The 17,598-nt window shown below is 41.1% G+C and overlaps 2 protein-coding genes across 2 annotated transcripts; both read right to left on the bottom strand.

Moving 5' to 3' along the window:
* Positions 1 to 304: 304 nt before the first annotated feature.
* On the bottom strand, positions 305 to 6,610 carry LOC113747248 (protein NYNRIN-like). The gene is made up of 2 exons (XM_027286201.1): positions 1,771 to 6,610; positions 305 to 1,684 (listed from the first exon to the last, which is right to left on the bottom strand). The coding sequence occupies exons 1-2, from the start codon at positions 3,839 to 3,841 to the stop codon at positions 1,449 to 1,451; spliced, it is 2,307 nt and encodes a 768-aa protein (XP_027142002.1). The 5' UTR covers positions 3,842 to 6,610; the 3' UTR covers positions 305 to 1,448.
* Positions 6,611 to 10,076: 3,466 nt separating this feature from the next.
* On the bottom strand, positions 10,077 to 15,389 carry LOC104940010 (coiled-coil domain-containing protein 22). The gene is given in 8 exon segments (XM_027282972.1): positions 10,077 to 10,795; positions 12,483 to 12,557; positions 12,649 to 12,708; positions 13,774 to 13,869; positions 14,604 to 14,711; positions 14,849 to 14,950; positions 15,046 to 15,162; positions 15,249 to 15,389. Coding segments are annotated over 8 exon segments (813 nt in total). The 3' UTR covers positions 10,077 to 10,681.
* Between the last annotated feature and the right edge of the window lie 2,209 nt (positions 15,390 to 17,598).

The following is a 17,598-nucleotide window of genomic DNA, read 5'->3' as shown; positions in this document are numbered from 1 at the left end:
CAGTATTAAATGAGAGTTTTATTCTTGGCCAAGGAGAGACAACAGTACGACTACAAGAGTCGCAAAGTCCTCTCTGCTGATAATACATTCAACTGCTCCTTTTGTAGACATTTCTCCCCCTCCCTCTCCTCTGAGGTAATAAAAGAGAAACTCTAAATGCAAAGGGGGGGTTACCCTCGTAAATATCTGCTTTACTCCCCTTCTACACCGTGGCTGGTACCAACATCTCCGGGACAGAGAGAAATGTCTACACTCAAACATATATCAACCCATCAGGAGGCAGTCTCCTAGATAGGACAAAGTTCATACAAAGTTAAACATAAAATATAATTGTAAAACAAAGTAAGCATAAAATAGTAAGACAGAGGTTAAAAGAATTTTTCCACTACACTTCCCCCCTTTTGATTACACATTAATCAAAAAAAAAAAATACAAAATCATTTTACATCAAACATGACAATTCACAAGGATTTAAGACATGTCATCATACAGATTGCCTGTTAGAAAAAGACGTTTACTATTTTTGTGAAGGATAGACCCTGCGGTGTCGATTACAAAAGTATATATAAAGAAAAAAAAAAAGGGGAAGAAATCACATGTTTACATCTCATCCTCAGACGAAGCTGAGGAACCATAATCACTAACAGGGAAAGGATCTTCCTTTGACAAAAGTTCAGCCTGTGACAAGAGTGCATACTGACCAGTCACTGTCTCGCCTATCCAACGATGCATCAAGGCTTTCATACAGGTCAGAGTGCATGTACAAAAGAATAATATTAATCCTAGGGTGATAAGTACAGGTAACAAAAGTTGGAAAACCATTGCACCCCAGGGTCCGAATCTAGCGCTCAACCATGCATTAAAGGAGGTTCCTGCCGAAGCAGAGGGCCCAAACTCATCTCGAATCTTCTCAAGTGCATGAATAACAGATGTTATATTGTCATTATTATCAGGAATTAAAGTCACACATGCATCACCAGTCAAATTAAGGGTTACACACAAACCACCGGTACGTGCAGTAAGATAATCTAGGGCCATCTCATGTTTCAGCAAAGTCATACGATGAGATTGTTGAGTGGTTGTAAGAAGTCTAAAGCCATTTATAGTCTGATTAGCAAACAAAGACATGGAAAAAGTGACATTATCCAGGTGGTCTGCCAAAAATGTCACACCATACCAGGAAAAAAATCAAAAATGCAATCACAAAAGAAAACCACAGAATGCATCTCATCCCACAACCCAAATATCGTCTTTGATCAGCCATGATGATCATCCCTCGAAGGTCAATCAAGTTGACTCGTGTTTTTGTGCTCTCTGGAAGTATATTGTGTACAGTGTAATCACCGGTGCAGTAGAAGCGGCGCTAGGTTCTCACTTGCTTACTATGATGAATCAACGCAGCCTCGCTTTACGTGTGTGCATGCGAGTGTACTGCAGGCTTGGTGGGGTTACGACTCCGTGGGGTTGGGCACCCTCTTGCAGTGGTGGGCGTGGATCCAAGTTGCTCTCTCTGCGACCTTCACCGCTGTGTGTGTTGTGAGTAACACTTGGAACGGCCCTTGCCACCTCTCAGACCTCCAGTGCTTCCTTCGCAGGTTTTTTATCACCACCCAATCGCCAGGCTGGATCGAGTGTAGGGGACCTGTGGCCTGCTGAGGGAGGGCTGCTTTAACCTGTTGAGAAACTTGAGACAACATACCAGAGAGCAATACTCAATCATGTTAAGTATGTAAGACAAAACAATGGGGAGTGCATCCGTCCAGGACAAACCTGTTTCTTCACAACATTTAGCAAGTTTTGCTTTGAGCGTACCATTCTCTCTCTCCACTGCTCCCCCACTCTGTGGATGATATACACAATGTTTTTTCATGTCAATGCCTAAGAACTGTCCCACTGCCTCCACTGCAGCGTTTACAAAGTGTGTGCCGTTATCACTACTGATTCTTGATGGAATTCCCCATCGTGGAATGATTTCTGTTAACAGAGCCTTGGTGACTGCATGGCTGTTAGCATGTTTTGCTGGAAAAGCTTCCACCCACTTAGACCACATATCTACCATCACTAGACAATACTTCTTCCCTTTGTCTGGAGTTAGTTCTATGAAATCCATCATTAAGTGATCAAATGGTTTGTCTGGTGTTGGGTGTGCTGCTGCAGGGACAGGAATACCTCTTCCTGCATTGTAGGTTGCACAAATAACACAAGATTGACAATATTTCTGTGCATATGCTGCAAAACCCTTTGTAAACCAGTGTTGTGTTATTGCCTGTAACATTCCCCCTTTTGACACATGGTCTAACCCGTGTGTCAATTTAGCAAAATGAGGAAAAAAGTGTTTAGGGAAACAGGGCAGTCCATCCGGACCGAACCAAACCTTATCTTTGTATTGAGCTCCACATGCTCTCCACTGGGTTACTTCAGGAGGAGAGGCAAATGACTGAAGTGCAGAGAGGGAGTCAGGGAGTGTGTGTGAGAGAAAACAGAACGCCTCAGCTGGGGGAGGAGGGAGTGATAAATCAGCAGCACGCTTGGCTGCAGCATCCGCTCGCGCATTGCCTTTAGATACAGAGTCTGTGTCACCTGTGTGAGCTTGACACTTGCAAACTGCAATCTGTTTTGGCAAAAGAATAGCATCCAATAAAGCTAAGACTTTGTCATGATGTAAGATAGGCTTTCCATCAGATTTAAGAAAATTTCTGTGTTTCCATAGTGCGCCAAAATCATGCACCACACCAAAGGCGTAGCGAGAATCTGTATAGATAGTCACTGAGCGACCTTTTGCTAGTGTGCAAGCCGCAGTGAGAGCTATCAATTCAGCGGCCTGTGCCGAATAGTTAGAGGGCAAAGAGCCCGATTGCACTATGGAGTGATCATCACATACAGCAAAGCCCACTTTGTTTAACCCAGACTGAGTATCTCGAAAGGCAGAACCATCAACATAAAAGACAAGATCAGGGTTAGTAAGAGGAGTCTCTCGCAGATCGGGTCTGGGTGTGCAAACCTGTTGAAGAATAGCAACACAATCATGAGCTTCACCATCATCTGGAGAAGGCAAAAGAGTGGCAGGGTTAAGAACAGTGCATCTTTTCACAGTAATGTTAGGCATATCCAACAAAACAGTGTTGTATCTTAACCAACGTGCTGTTGAAAGATGAGAGGTTTTTTGTTCCAACAGGATCATAGAGACTGCATGGGGAACAAGAAGAGTTAGATCAGAATATCCAACAATTTCCCTAGAAGCTAAAACAGCTTTCTCTGCAGCCGCTACTGCCCTGAGGCAGCGAGGCAGTCCAGCAGCCACTGGGTCTAACTTAGAAGAGAAATAGGCCACTGGTCTCAGCCGCCCTCCATGTTCCTGCAAAAGAACTGATGTCATACAACCATTCTTTTCATCCACAGTCTGAGTAAAAGGCCTGAGTGGGTCTGGGAGGCCTAATGTAGGAGTTGACTGCAATAAAAGCTTCAAATCAGTGAATGCCTGTGTTGCATCATGAGTCCAGGTCAAACGGTCTGAAGATTGTAGACCTTTACCATAAATTAGGGCTCCCAACGGGGCCTCTAACTCAGCATAGTTAGGGATAAACTGTCGACAATAAGAGCACATTCCCAAAAAAGACATTAGTTGTTTTTTTGTCAGAGGTTTGGGCAATTTTTGAATAGCTTCTACACGTTTGGGTGAGAGGGATTTGCCCTCTGCTGTGATCACATGACCCAGAAAAACAACTTCCTGCTGTACAAATTGAAGTTTAGACAAACTGGCCTTATGCCCATGATCAGCCAAATGCCGTAACAGAGTCACTGTATCAGCCTCACACTGCTCTTTAGTGGGGCTACAAATCATCAAATCATCAACATACTGCAACAATGCTGTCCTGGGGGTCAGGACTAAAGGCTCTAAGCTGTCCTTAAGAGCTGCATTGTAAATAGTTGGACTCTCACAATAACCTTGACACAAACGAGTGAACGTGTATGGTTTGCCATTAAAGGTAAAAGCAAACCAAAATTGACTATCAGGGTGCACTGGCACACTGAAAAAGGCATTTGAGAGATCAACTACTGAGAAAAACTTAGCATCTGCAGGCACTTGTGATAAAATAGTGTAGGGATTTGGAACATTGGGAGCACGTGGCTGTACTGCAGCATTCACAGCTTGTAGGTCTTGTACAAATCGCTATTCAACTGGTTGGCCTTCATCCCTAATCTTTTTGACAGGGAATAAAGGTGTGCGAACCGGAGAATCAGGACATGGAACAATTACGCCTGCTCGCAAAAGGTGATTGAACACTGGAGTAATGCCATCAATAGCCTCTTGTTTTAAAGGATATTGTTGTTTGCATGGGCGAAAGTCAGATTTTGCAGTTATCATTACTGGCTCACAACCCTGAATTAGTCCTACATCATATTTATGCTTTGCCCACAGAATATCAGGCACTTCTTTCAGAGCAGGTACATGCTTAACATTTTCTGCTGATAATAAGACATATTTCTTGTGTGAGAATGAGTCGTTCAGCGGCAACAACTGCACAGTGCGTGTGCCGTGGAAAGAAGACTGTAATGACTGTTTATATACCTGCAGCTGGGGAGAGTAAGTGACCAATGGGTCACTTGTGCTTTGCCAGTCTTGAATATGTACACATCTTTCTACAAACAACCCCAAATCTTCCCATCTATCCTTCACGTGTTTGGAAAAAGACACGTGAGGAAAACAATTGTTTGCATCAAAAAGTCTTTTCTGATTCTCAGTCAAACAAACAGAAAGCGCTGCGCGGTGGTCATCCCAGAAAAGGGAGACCGTAGTCAGTCGTTCTTGTGTCACTTGGAGCCATGTGTGTTCATAGTCAGAGTCCGGGCCAAGATTCACATGAGATGTACAATGTAATTCATTGATTGTTAGAAAATCTGTATCTGTAGGAGACACAAGCGTTCTTATTTTTTGTATCAGCTGATCAGTGGATGCAGAAGCCTCTAACTTCCACTGATATGCATACAACAATTGTCGGGGATCATGCATAACAGCTATCAATGATTCATCGGGTCCTGTCAGGGAGGTGAGAGAACTCACCTTTAACCCGTCCGGAGTCGATATCAAACATATCCCCAATTTACACATGAGATCTCTGCCGAGCAGATTAACAGGGCAGAGATGTGAGAATAAGAATGCATGCTTTATTTGCTCCCCCTCTGGTGTAATACAACGCAGAGGAGCGGTCACTCTCTCTTTAATCGATTGGCCAGATGCTCCGACAGAATACACATGGTTACCAGTCATTTTTGGTGTGTGTGAAAATGTGGAAGCCATAATCACAGAATTTGTAGCTCCTGAATCTACCAAAAACATCACTTCAGTCCCTTCTATTGTCAACGCATATAAAGGAAAAACAGTTTTAGGATCACCTGCATATTGTACATAAGTTTCAACCTGTGGTGTGTTTTTCTGTTCAAGATATCTTATAGCATTATGTACATGAGCATGAACATGCTGGTGTGTGTGCTCCTGGCTATCATCATTATGTAAACATGCATGTGGCTGTGTGTGTGTTTCACTTCCCTGTTCTGCAGAGCCTTCGAGTGATGTCCCTCGCCCTTCGTCCTGTCCCTGTCAATCAGACGTGCCGTGTGCTCGTGCCTGTTCATCCAAAGCGTTCATGGGACAGTCTCTAGCCCAGTGTCCAATTTTGCCACACCTGTAACAGGTGTTGGGATCTTCAGAGCCTTGTCCGTGCTGACCTCCTCTACCACCTCCTTTTCCCCCGCGTCCACGGCTTCTGCCTCGTCCTCGCTGCCCCTGCATTGTTGCCAATGCAGAATACATAGTGAGGGCTGCCATATGCAGTTCTTTCTCAGTCTTTTCCTGCTTAGCTTTCTTCTTCTGTTGCTGAGTCAGTTGTGCATGGCGTGCATGTCGCTTGAGATCATTCAGTCGACATTCTTCTTTGCACCCCACATATGTGCGGATAACAATATCATGTAACTCAGGGAGCATACCTGTGAGGATGGAATTGCAGGGGTGGCTCTCCGATGCACCAGGCTGCTCCAGCCCACTATGTTCGTTAAAGATGGCAGTCAATCTGGATACATAGTCATCGACCTGTTCTTCTGGTTTTTGTTTGCAGCTGGCTATTTTAGACATATCAACCTTGGGAGGAAAGGCTTTCCTCAGTGCGTCACCTAGCTCAAGGAGCGCATCTCGATACTCCATGTTTTTAGCATGAGCCCAATCTACGTGAACAATTTTCAACTCAGGCCTGGGAATACGTTGGGAGATTTTAAGCAGGTCTCCTGGCCCAAGTCTCTTTGCCAGAATCCTTCGTATTTCAACTCCTGTAGGTCGGAATTCTTGACAAAAATTCAGAAATTGTTCAATAAATTTCATTCCTGAGTTGCGTGGATCTGGCAGGTGTTCTGCCGCCTCTCTTACATCAGCTGCTGTCCATGGCCGATGCACGAGGATAGGACCATCCGGTCCAGCCACCTCGACCATGGGAAAGGTCGAAGCAGTCGGTGTGTCAGTCTTAGAGGCTTGTTGTCTGGTCTGCATGGTGTGTGTTGATGACTTGAATCCTGGTGGTGCGGAAGGTGGCGGTGATGCAGGCAGCACGACATCTCCATATTCTTCCTCCTCTTCTTCTTTCACGTGTTGATCTGGCTCAGCGTATCCTCCCATTGCTCCGGACACGACAGGTGTTTCATTGAAAGGGACAGGACTCCAGGTCTGGGTTCACCTTCAAGGCCTGCAGTTCTGTAACAGAATACACAGAAGTGGGTGCAGTAAGAGGTGAAAGAACATATGGTGGTGGACCTTGTGTTTTCTTCATTTTCTGTTTTTCACTATTCTTTCTCTCTGGTAATACCTTCTGACACTGCAATCTCTCTCGTCTATCAGCTTCTGCTTTCCAGTTACTCAAACACTTCCTATGTTTTTCTATTTCTGACTCCTTATAGTCTAATTTTCTTTCTAACTGTCTTATCTCTTTCATGCTCAGGGATCCCCCTTTAGGGAACCCAAATTCATTTGTCCATGCATTAAGACAATCAATACATTCAGAACCATATTTTGAGGTCATAATGGTGACGATGGGGCCTCTTGGAGGAGTCAGCGACTTAGACTTTCCTATTCCCATTTTTCAATAATGGGTGAGAGCTCTCTTTTATTCTCAAAGGCGTCCCCGGAAAAGGGTGATTCGTTTTTAAGTCTCAGTCACTCCAAAAAGACCAAAGTACAGAGATTGGACTCTTGTCAATCCCAGATTGGCCTTTAACCAATCTTGATCTAAGGTTGGCCTCTAACCAACCCGATCCAAGGTTGGCCTCTAACCAACCCGTCTAGTCGCCACTCGTCAAGTTTTACCCCTTCACCACACTATGCCTCTTTTCTCCATTTTTTTTTCAGTCTTCTTTTTTTTTTGTTCTCAAGAAACTGAAAGTGTCTCACCAAATTTCTTTTTCTTTTTCTTTTGAGTTCGTTGAATCCCAACGCCGGCGATCACGGACAAAATGATCAGTCCTCCCGTCTCTTAATTATTAATCGAGGTTGGAGGCCGGATTTCTTTTCTAATCCGGGGAAGCCACTCCACTGGTCACTGTCCGGACGACCGGTCGGGGGATCCTGTTCGTGACGCCAAGTTTGTCGTGGAAATTCGATAAAGACTGAGAACACGATCAGTATTAAATGAGAACTTTATTCTTGGCCAAGGAGAGACAACAGTACGACTACAAGAGTCGCAAAGTTCTCTCTGCTGATAATACATTCAACTGCTCCTTTTGTAGACATTTCTCCCCCTCCCTCTCCTCTGAGGTAATAAAAGAGAAACTCTAAATGCAAAGGGGGGGTTACCCTCGTAAATATCTGCTTTACTCCCCTTCTGCACCGTGGCTGGTACCAACATCTCTGGGACAGAAAGAAATGTCTACACTCAAACATATATCAACCCATCAGGAGGCAGTCTCCTAGATAGGACAAAGTTCATACAAAGTTAAACATAAAATATAATTGTAAAACAAAGTAAGCATAAAATAGTAAGACAGAGGTTAAAAGAATTTTTCCACTACAATTGTAATTTTGCAGAGCAGTATTTGGCAAAGTGGAAAAAATGTTTTGATTCCAATGGTCAAAGTCTAACATGAAGTAATTTTAATCTGGACAGCATATGTGTATATGGTCTAGTTCACAAAATCTGAAACTTGTCTTTTTCATTTTTGTCTTACAATATCAGCAATGATTGTTAATAATAGTAAGTGTGTGGTGGCAATACCAATGTGATGTTACAAATATAAGGTCATTGTATTTGATTAGGTTGAATAAATATGTCCCAAATCACATTACATAATAATTAAAATTTTTATCGGGTATTCGGAAACACAAGTCTGTGTGAAAACTCTGGGATGCTCATATTGCTCTCTGTGTTGGTCGTGTCAGAGAGCAATGGTTTGCTTTTGCTTGCCATCATGATTTGATAAGCCAACTAGAAAATTTCTAAAGAAATTTTGAGTGTGCCTGACTCTGGCCCCGTTGCCCCCATACATTATTACTGACACTGCTCAGTAAATTGAGTACTAGAAAATTCCAACAGAAATTTTGAGAGTGACAAGTGGGCTGTTGCCGGGGGTCTGTATTCAAAAAGCACACCTCAAATAGTCATTTTTAACATGTTTATTTAGACAGAGGAGCAGCTAGCGCTGACGGGCAAGCAATTAACATTAGCATGTTAACATTAACATGTTAGTGCTGATGCGTTGACATGCTAGCAATTAGCATTAGCATGTTAACATTAGCATATTATCGCTGATGCGCTAGCAATTAATAATAGCATGTCAGCATTAACGTGTTAACATGTTTCCTGAGGTTTCTTCCGCATTTTTTCCCTGTTAAAAGGGTTTTTTTGTGGGCAAGTTTTTTCTCACTCGAACCAAGGGTCTAAGGACAGAGGGTGTCACTCCCTGTACAGATTGTAAAGCCTTCTGAGGCAAATGTACTTTGTGACTTTGGGCTATACAAATAAAATTGAACTGAAATTGATTAACATTAGCATGTTAACGCTGATGCGGCAGCATTTAACATTAGCATGTTATCATTAGCACGTTAACATTAGCATGTTAGCATTAACATGGATTTAATTTTTAGTGGCTAAGTTGCTAATTGCTGACGCGCTAGCAATTAACATTAACATGTTAGCATTAGCATGTTAGCAAATAACATGTATTCCTAGTGGCTAAAAATGAATGGCTAGCGCTGACACGCTAGCAATTAGCATTACCATGTTAACATTTGCACTGACGTGCTAGCAATTACCATCAGCACGTTAACATTAGCATGTTAGGATTAGCATGCAAACATTAGCATGTAGCTGACGTGCTAGCAATTAGCATTTGCACAAATTTTAGCATTGGCCGTTAATGTTAGCAGTTAGCATGTCTTTACAGCTTTACAACTCTGCTGTCTCTGTCTGCCATTTTAGACAGACAAGTCCAAATTAAATGCCAATAACTGCTAAAATGGCTGCCACTGGGTTTCTGCCTGCTGGCTTCTCCCTCCGTTCTGCCTGCCTTTTGGAAATTAAATTTAATAATTTAAATTAAAAAGTAGGCAAAGTATTTGCCAAGACTGTCATTGATGGACATCGGATAGATATCCGATAGATATGTCCAACAACGGATCCATAAATGGTAAATGGACTGTACTTTATATAGCGCCTTTCTAGTCTTCCGACCACTCAAAGTGCTTTTACAGTTGCGTATCTCATTCACCCATTCACACACATTCATACACTGCTCATCAGTTTGAGAAGCTAACCATTCATACACATTCACACACCGATGTCACAGCCTTCGGGAGCAATTTGGGGTTCAGTATCTTGCCCAAGGATACTTCGACATGCAGACTGGAGGGGATCGAACTGAACTTCTGATTAGTAGACAACCCGCTCTACCTCCGAGCCACAGCCGCCCCATAATTCAAGTACACTGGAGTAAATTAAAAGAACAGCTGAGCATCTAAGACGCTGTATTGTTTTTAGATGAAGATGACAGTAGGTCCACTAATCATGACCTGCGTCACCAAGGATAACACAAAGAGCTGCTCAAGTTTGTAAGGCATCTTTATTCAAGCTGGTACTATATATACACAACAATACTTTGCTGTTTCGGCATTCAGATCCCATTTACTCAACATATTCAGTTCAAATAACACAACAACAAAGGAACTGCTTATGACTGAGGATGGTGAAATAAATTCTGTATTAAAAATTTAAAGTCAAAGTTTTGATATAAATCAAGATATCTTACAAAAACAATTCAAATATCTATATAATTGAGTTTCATTTATAGATCGTTTCATTTCAAGAGAAAAGATCTGACAGCACCCTCTGGTGCAGTGTTATTTTTCATTTGGTTACAGGGCAATCAAACCAGTGCATGGGCCCGCAGAGAGCATGTCTAGCCACAGAATTTTGAAATAAGAAAAAAAAAATTGTAATCCACATCCATCCACAAGTTGTCTATTAAAATGTAACTTTAGTTTCATGGTGCAAAAATCAGCTTGCCCTTCTTAAGAAAAGCAAGTCTCCAATGGCAATACAGGGTGGTGTTAATGAGCAGTGTCTTCAGTGAGAAAACTGGACTGCTCCATCAGTCCCATTCAGGTCTGTCCTTGGCTAAAATTTCTTACCACAAACCAGGGCTTTCTTCAGCAGTCTCTGACTTTGGCAGCAAGTGCAGAGTTCTCCTGTCGAATAGCTTTGTAGTCGTCCATAATCCTCTCCAAGTTAGCCACAGTTTTGTTACCATTTTCTGTCTCAATCTGTAAATAAGAACAAGATGCCTGTGACAATGTACTAAAATGTACAGTAAATCTCTAAATGTGCTGCTGCATTTTAAAAAGAATATTAACAGATTTTGGGAAATACACATATTGTTTGTCATATTTAAAGATAAAAATAGTGATTTCTGTCCAGTACAGAGATATTGCAGGTCCAAAACATGTTTGGTCTTTCTAGCTCAATGATTGGAGTGCTGACACTAGTAACCATAGAAACACTATTTAATTAGGGCTAATAACAATTATTTTGGTTGTTGATTAGTCGATTAGCCATGATTATTTCTGCTGAAATAGAACAAAACAGAGAGATGCACAATATCAGAAGCTGAAGTCTGTGCATGTTTTATCACAGTGTAATACCTAATAAGGCAAGAGACACAATTTTTGTAATACCTTATTATTGATTTTTTAATTGATTAAATACCTTACAAATGAATTAATATGTTCAGATTACCACTTACATGAAGTGGCAGTTTAGTATTCAGTGTAATATCCAATTCATTATTTATTTGTACTGATTTAATATCCTACACATGAGTTAATATTGATATCGTCGTGTTGGCAAATTTAACTTTTTTCATAAATTATTCTACTGGCCACCCTTCAAGTTAGTGCAAATAATTAACAAATGAAAGTATTCAAAGAGTGTCACCTGATCTGTAAATCTCCATTGCACCTCTTGTCTGATGTCACGGGAGAGCATGAGTTCACAACAACTGCAGCGCTTTGCATTATGTATTTTAATAAATATGTTTTGGTTGCACACTAATGGATAATTATGTCTTTGTATAAAATAAAAAAAAAAACTGCAAATCTATTTGGGTTTGATTTGCTTGTAGGTTAGTAGGCTAATAAAAAGACACACCAGATTTCATCAGTCTGGGAGATAGGAGGTCTAATCACTACAAAGTTGGCCATGTGTCCATAACTCACTGATAAATAACTTGTATTTTATTTTAGTTGAAAATAAAACTTTTGATTTGTTTGACGTGATCATGACACATGGCGTCACTGTAGTGCTGCCATGATATGACATCTCAGCTTGACTTTACTTTTAACCAGTTTTGTTCTTCTTCTATGGTACTGTGCCAATCTTTCCGTAGTACGTTTCCTGTAGTGTCTATGCTTGTAGCAGTGCTAATGAGATTTGCTCTGGCTGAAATCTTTGAAAAATATGTTATTTAACCGGGAGTGATCATACAGTGGGGTTTTATAATACGACATGTCAACGTTAAAATTCTGTGTCGACAGATTTTTAATGTCGACGTAATCGATTACGCCAACTAATTGCTGCAGCCCTATACTTAATGAAACTATGTTGTTTAAAGGGTTTTTTTCAAACTCAAATTGAGGATCTACTATCAATCATTGTCAACATGACTGATCAAAGAAGTAGAAGTTAATAATTTTATAATCCTAGTTAAAGTCACTTGCACCTGCCTGAAAATGTTTTACTACTTTCTAAGAAGATTACAACCATTCAGTTCCTATTTTGACACGATGGAATGTGAAATGAAGCTGCTCTACTGGTCTTTACCAGCCTAAGCTAGGCTGACCACATTTTGCAGCCATCTCTGTACTGAACAACAGATGAAACAGACATTAACCAGCTCATCTGACAAAAACAAAAATGTTGGGATGATGTAAGAATAATAATAGTAAATCCTACCTGCTCCTCTAGGTCTCGAATCTCTCTCAAGATTGTACCCGTGTCCTCAATGGTTTGGATCAACTGATTACAGTTCTGTTCAAGGGTAGAAATATGTAAGACTTTACACAGTATGAAAGATACTGATGCGAGCAACAGATAAGATTAAATACAAAATATTACATACTTCATGCAGGGCAGCCAGGTACTTGTAGGATTTACGGACAGATTCATCTTTCTTGGCATCCTACAAATGACAAAAAATTATTCATTCAGAAATACAAACACATACTGTATACTGAAAAGAGCCATTCAATTCAATTAAATTATATTAATAGAGTGCCAATTCAAAAGCTATCTCCTGACACTTTCCATACAGAGCAGGTCTAGAATGTACTCTTTATAATATTATCTACAGAGGCCCTACAATTCCAAAGCCATCCATCCATGGTAAATGAACACCCCCAAACAAAAGGTAAGTGCAGAAATGATCTCAGGAGGCTAGTGAAACACTGAGAGACTGTTGTAAAACTGCACACTGTGCTCTACAGAACACACAGGGAAGACATCGACAGTTGGACTGCTGTATCACATATTACATCAACTTCTGTACAGAGAACACTATACCTACCAGGGAGGTACAGTACAACAAACCCTGGGTGACACCTGAGATAAAGGCTCTGCTGGATGAAAAGAACAGGGCTTTCAGTTCTGGGTACAAAGAAGAGCTGAGAAGCGGTACAGAAAGAACTAAAGTAAGGGCAAGGCTTGGGAAAAGTTGGAGGTGCGCCTTCAACTTAACAGCAGAAGAGGTATCGTGTGGTTCCAGTACAGAAAACTGCACACCCCAAGGAACCCAACCACTTCAGACCTGTCATCTTAACTTCTCACCTAATGAAGACCATAGAGAGAGTAATTCTGGACCACCTCAGACCTCTGGTGAACGCAAATCAAGACCCCCAATACAATCTGCATACCCAGCAGGCACTGAGGTGGATGTCATCTACATATTCCACTGATACTTCTCACACGTGGAAAACTTTGGAAGCAATGTTTGTTTGTTTACTTTAGTGCTTTCAACACAATACAGCCATCACTGCTAGGAGGGAAACTTCTTTTCATTGTTTACACATGATGTACAGTATAGGTTGAGTGTATGGCAGCTAAATTATGTGAATCCAATTGTTTTGGAATTCTGCTGGTTATGATGAAATAAAGGATTTAAATTAGTAAGAATCTTTTAGTTTAAAATTTGTTTGTTTTGTTTTGTAACAAACAACTAAAACAGTTCTGATCAAAAGCCTTCTATTACCTTGAAGACTAGCTCATCAGTAACAGCGAAAGTCCTGTCCAGCTTTCCTGTAAGGTTGTTGATCTCTTTCTGAAGCTCCTTTGTATCTGACAAAATCTGCAAACAAAGTAAACACATTGTTGATGAGCGACGCTACAGACGATACATAGCACACACTTAAAGAGGTATTCTGAAGTGTGGGTTGTATGAGGTACTTAGAGAAACCCCTAGAAGCAGAGATACACACTGTTGTGGACAGGTTCAGAAAACCATATTTTAGCCACAAGGCCTTCCTCAAAAATGCCACAAAAGTTACAAGATCAGGCTAAAATCAAACTGGAGGTTTCTAAAGATCTCAAAGGTAGTCTAACTGCAAGGTAAAGCAGTGAAAATATTGTTAAGATAGCATAAATGTAAACGGATATTTTTTGTGACGCTTTTTTATGTGGCTAAAACCAGTTATTTTGACCCTGTCCAGAGCAGTGCATAACTTTCCTTCTGTGTGGGGATCTTTGTGAACCTCTCCAAACTGGGGTTGTATACACTGACTATGCATTACTACCTCATACAACACCGCTTCAAAATTCACAAATGATTCCTTTAGTGTTTAAATCTACTGAAATGAATTACTTTCTTTTCAAAATATTTCGTTTTTAAATGATGCTCTGCTGATGATGCTGGTTGTCCACCACCGTGCATCTCACTGAAATTGTCAGAATATAGCAAGAGGCATGACAGAAGTCCACATGACTAAAGTGGAACTATTCACACTAGCCACGGATTTGATTGCTTACTTTATTCTCATTATGTGCAGAGAAATCTACCTTCTTGTCATTTGCTTTTAGATGTACCTTTTTAATTTCCTCCTTTTGCTTCTTGATGTTGCTAACAATCTCTAGAATCCTCTGAGTGTATGCTGACCGAGACAGGTCCTGAGGAAGATTTTCTAAATCTGTTACCTACGTTGAAAGAAAATAGGCACAATACAAAATATTAAACACACATTCAACAAGGTGCAAAAGTCCTAACTCCATTGTAAAAGGATTTTAAAGAATCCCGTGTCAACATGAAGAAATGCATAAATTCAGTCCATTACTAGTTGTTTGTATATTTCTTCCTTCTTCTTGGCCTCCTCTGTAGACACACGAATTCTGTCATGTAATGTTTTGATTTCAGACAGCTTTCTGGAGGACTCCAGCTAAGAAAATGGAGACAGATGAGGAGAATCAAAATGTTTTTTCTTCATTGAAGAAATTAAGCGACAAATTTGTTTTAAGGTACTACACCACTCACATCTTGGTTGCTGCAGATTTCTTTGAGTCTACGAAGTTCATCAATGAGTGGAGCACGGTGTTTCTCCCACTGAGAGGCCAGGTTCACTATCCGCTTGGCACTAGCCTCCACCAAAGCCTGGAGGAAGAAACACACAGGTTTCCACAACTAAATCTGCATGCCCTAATGGGTTTGATAACAGAGATCTCATTCAGTCCTCCTACCTGAAGCTTCAGCAGGTTGCTGTTGGCATCTGGCAAAAGATCAATTGTTTTCTTCTTCACCTGAATCTTCTCCTCTTTTTCAGAGTTTCCCAGCTCGTTTTGCTTCAACTCATCCAACACCTAAACCAAAACACACCACATGTGGAATTCTGTACTTTGGTTTGGTTCCAACAACCATGTCTGTGTGAGATGCAGAGAAGGTGAATGGATGGTATCTGCATGTGTGGTTCTCACAATGAAACATAGAAGAGAAGGTGTGATGGTGTGGGAATGCATTGCTGGTGACAGGTATAGGCGATTTATTGAAAATTCAAGGCACACTTAACAAGCCATTCACTTCATGAAGCTAAAGTAGCAGTGGCTACTTTGAATTAATAATAAAATTTTAAACATTTACTTAAAACGTTTACTTTTATTCATTGCATCATTTTATATGTGTTTTATGATGTTGTTGCCAAAGGTACTGCAGTGGCATTCAGACAGAATCCGTTGCAAAACATTGCAACTGATTCAACTTTCAGAAAAGCGTGTGTTGGTTCGTGAATTCAAGGAAGCACACATACTACTACTCTGATTCAATTGCATTGTCCTATTTTAACTATATATACTTTTATGGTTCTTTTTGTTTGTTTCTGTTATTTGCTGTCTACTCTCATTTATTGTAAGGTGTCCTTGGGTGACAGAAAGGCACCCATAAAATAAAATGTATCATTATTATTATTATTATTACAATATGTGCTGCAGTTCTGACAGGGAGCTGGAATGAAGTGCTTGTGCAGCGAGAGAGAAAAATGCTACATGGACACCAGCCCTACTGTCTCAAAGTCAAAGAATACATTTTTTTTATCAGAGCACTCACATATGAACTTGCACTAGCAGAGTGCAAAAAATATTTTTGGGGGAATTTATGAATGATTCTGTGTCAAACTCAGCAGGGGGAGGCTGTGCAAACAGCTGCATGTGGCTTGGATCTCACTCCCTCTCTCTCTCTCTCTCTCTCTTTCTCTCTCAGATAATGTTAAAGAGTTTACTCAAATATTGGTTCCTACACCCTCAAGTAAAACTCTTCTAGCTATGTGTGTGTGACTGTGATCCATGCACATGCATGTCACAGAGCCAGGCTTTGCACCCCCTCTCAAACTGCCCTGGTCTCACATGCCAGAGCACGCCACAACGCCCAAAGGGTGCTAAAACAATGAGGCAGCGCTTCTCATTCTACTGCTGCCTCTGTGTTGCGTTGTAATACTCTGGACTCCTCTCTGCCAGCTGACTGGTGTTCCTGTCTTGTCGCCCTCTCTGCTCATAGTCCTCCTTCTCTCTGTCTCTCAGTCCCTGGTCCTGATCCTCTTGACCTCTCTCTAGTCTGCTGCTGGCATTACTCTCCCCAGTATAAAACCTGAATGTAGTCTCCATGACATCACCCACAGGTTTCAGACTTGTTCTGCATCTAGCCACAAGTGAGTGTTCCAAGAACTTGCAAGTTTTTGTACTTCATGCATTGGCTTCACTTCACAGCCACAGAGATTGCTACTTGTATGCAATCAGTTCCTATAAACTGCTCTGCCCTGCTGGTCACTTGTGGGCATTGGTGGGGGTGTTCTCATTTCTGTGGTTAATATCCCGGTCCCTGGGGAAAGAGGGGTCAAGAAAGAATGAAAGCCAGAAACAGTTGAGTTCTGATTTGGAGAGCCAGGGTACACCCTGGACAAGCCAACAGTTCGTCACAGGACTGACACATAGACACAAACAACCAACGGGCAATTTAGATGAACCTGCACATCTTTGGACTATAGGAAGAAGCCGGAGTACCCGCACATTGGGAGAACATATGTAATCATAAAATGATAAATAAAACTTACAAATACAAATTGGAAATATTAATTAATAAAGTACATTTCTAACTCTGTTACACATGCAAACCTTCTTGCTGTAAGGGGGCAGGAGTAACCACTGCACTACCATGCCGGCCTTCCCATAATAACAATAAATTTGTGTCCTCGAGGACAGGCTGGAGAGAATCACTAACATGCTAAAGAACATCTTCACTCTGCTGAATAACATTGAATTCTCCACTACAGCCTGCAAATCTATTAGGATAAATGTCCTTTATGTCTTCTTGGCATATTAATGTGCCTTACTATTGATAAGATAAGATGTACTTTATTCCTGCTAATTATTACACCTATGTAGGAATCAAAAGCACATTGCACGCCATCAAAACGTAGCAAACCCATAAAAATGGAAATGTTGGTGAGCTGAACACGCTGTTTTAATATGACACTGTTTAAACAGAGCTGCTGATTCGGTAACACCTCTGACACACCCACCAAACAACAGAACCATTGCTGAA

The sequence above is a fragment of the Larimichthys crocea genome, chromosome I (genome assembly GCF_000972845.2).
Source record: "Larimichthys crocea isolate SSNF chromosome I, L_crocea_2.0, whole genome shotgun sequence".
Lineage (NCBI taxonomy): Eukaryota > Metazoa > Chordata > Actinopteri > Sciaenidae > Larimichthys > Larimichthys crocea.
The sequence above is the reverse complement of the archived record's forward strand: the minus strand, read 5'-3'. Positions and strand labels throughout refer to the sequence as shown.

What these genes read in the sequence shown, in the direction of transcription:
- LOC113747248 (XM_027286201.1), bottom strand. Translation starts at nt 3,841, where the DNA reads ATGATTTGTAGCCCCACTAAAGAGCAGTGTGAGGCTGATACAGTGACT. An exon ending in TAAATGTTGTGAAGAAACAG is followed by an intron (nt 1,685 to 1,770) that starts GTTTGTCCTGGA and finishes TGTTGTCTCAAG; the next exon opens with TTTCTCAACAGGTTAAAGCA.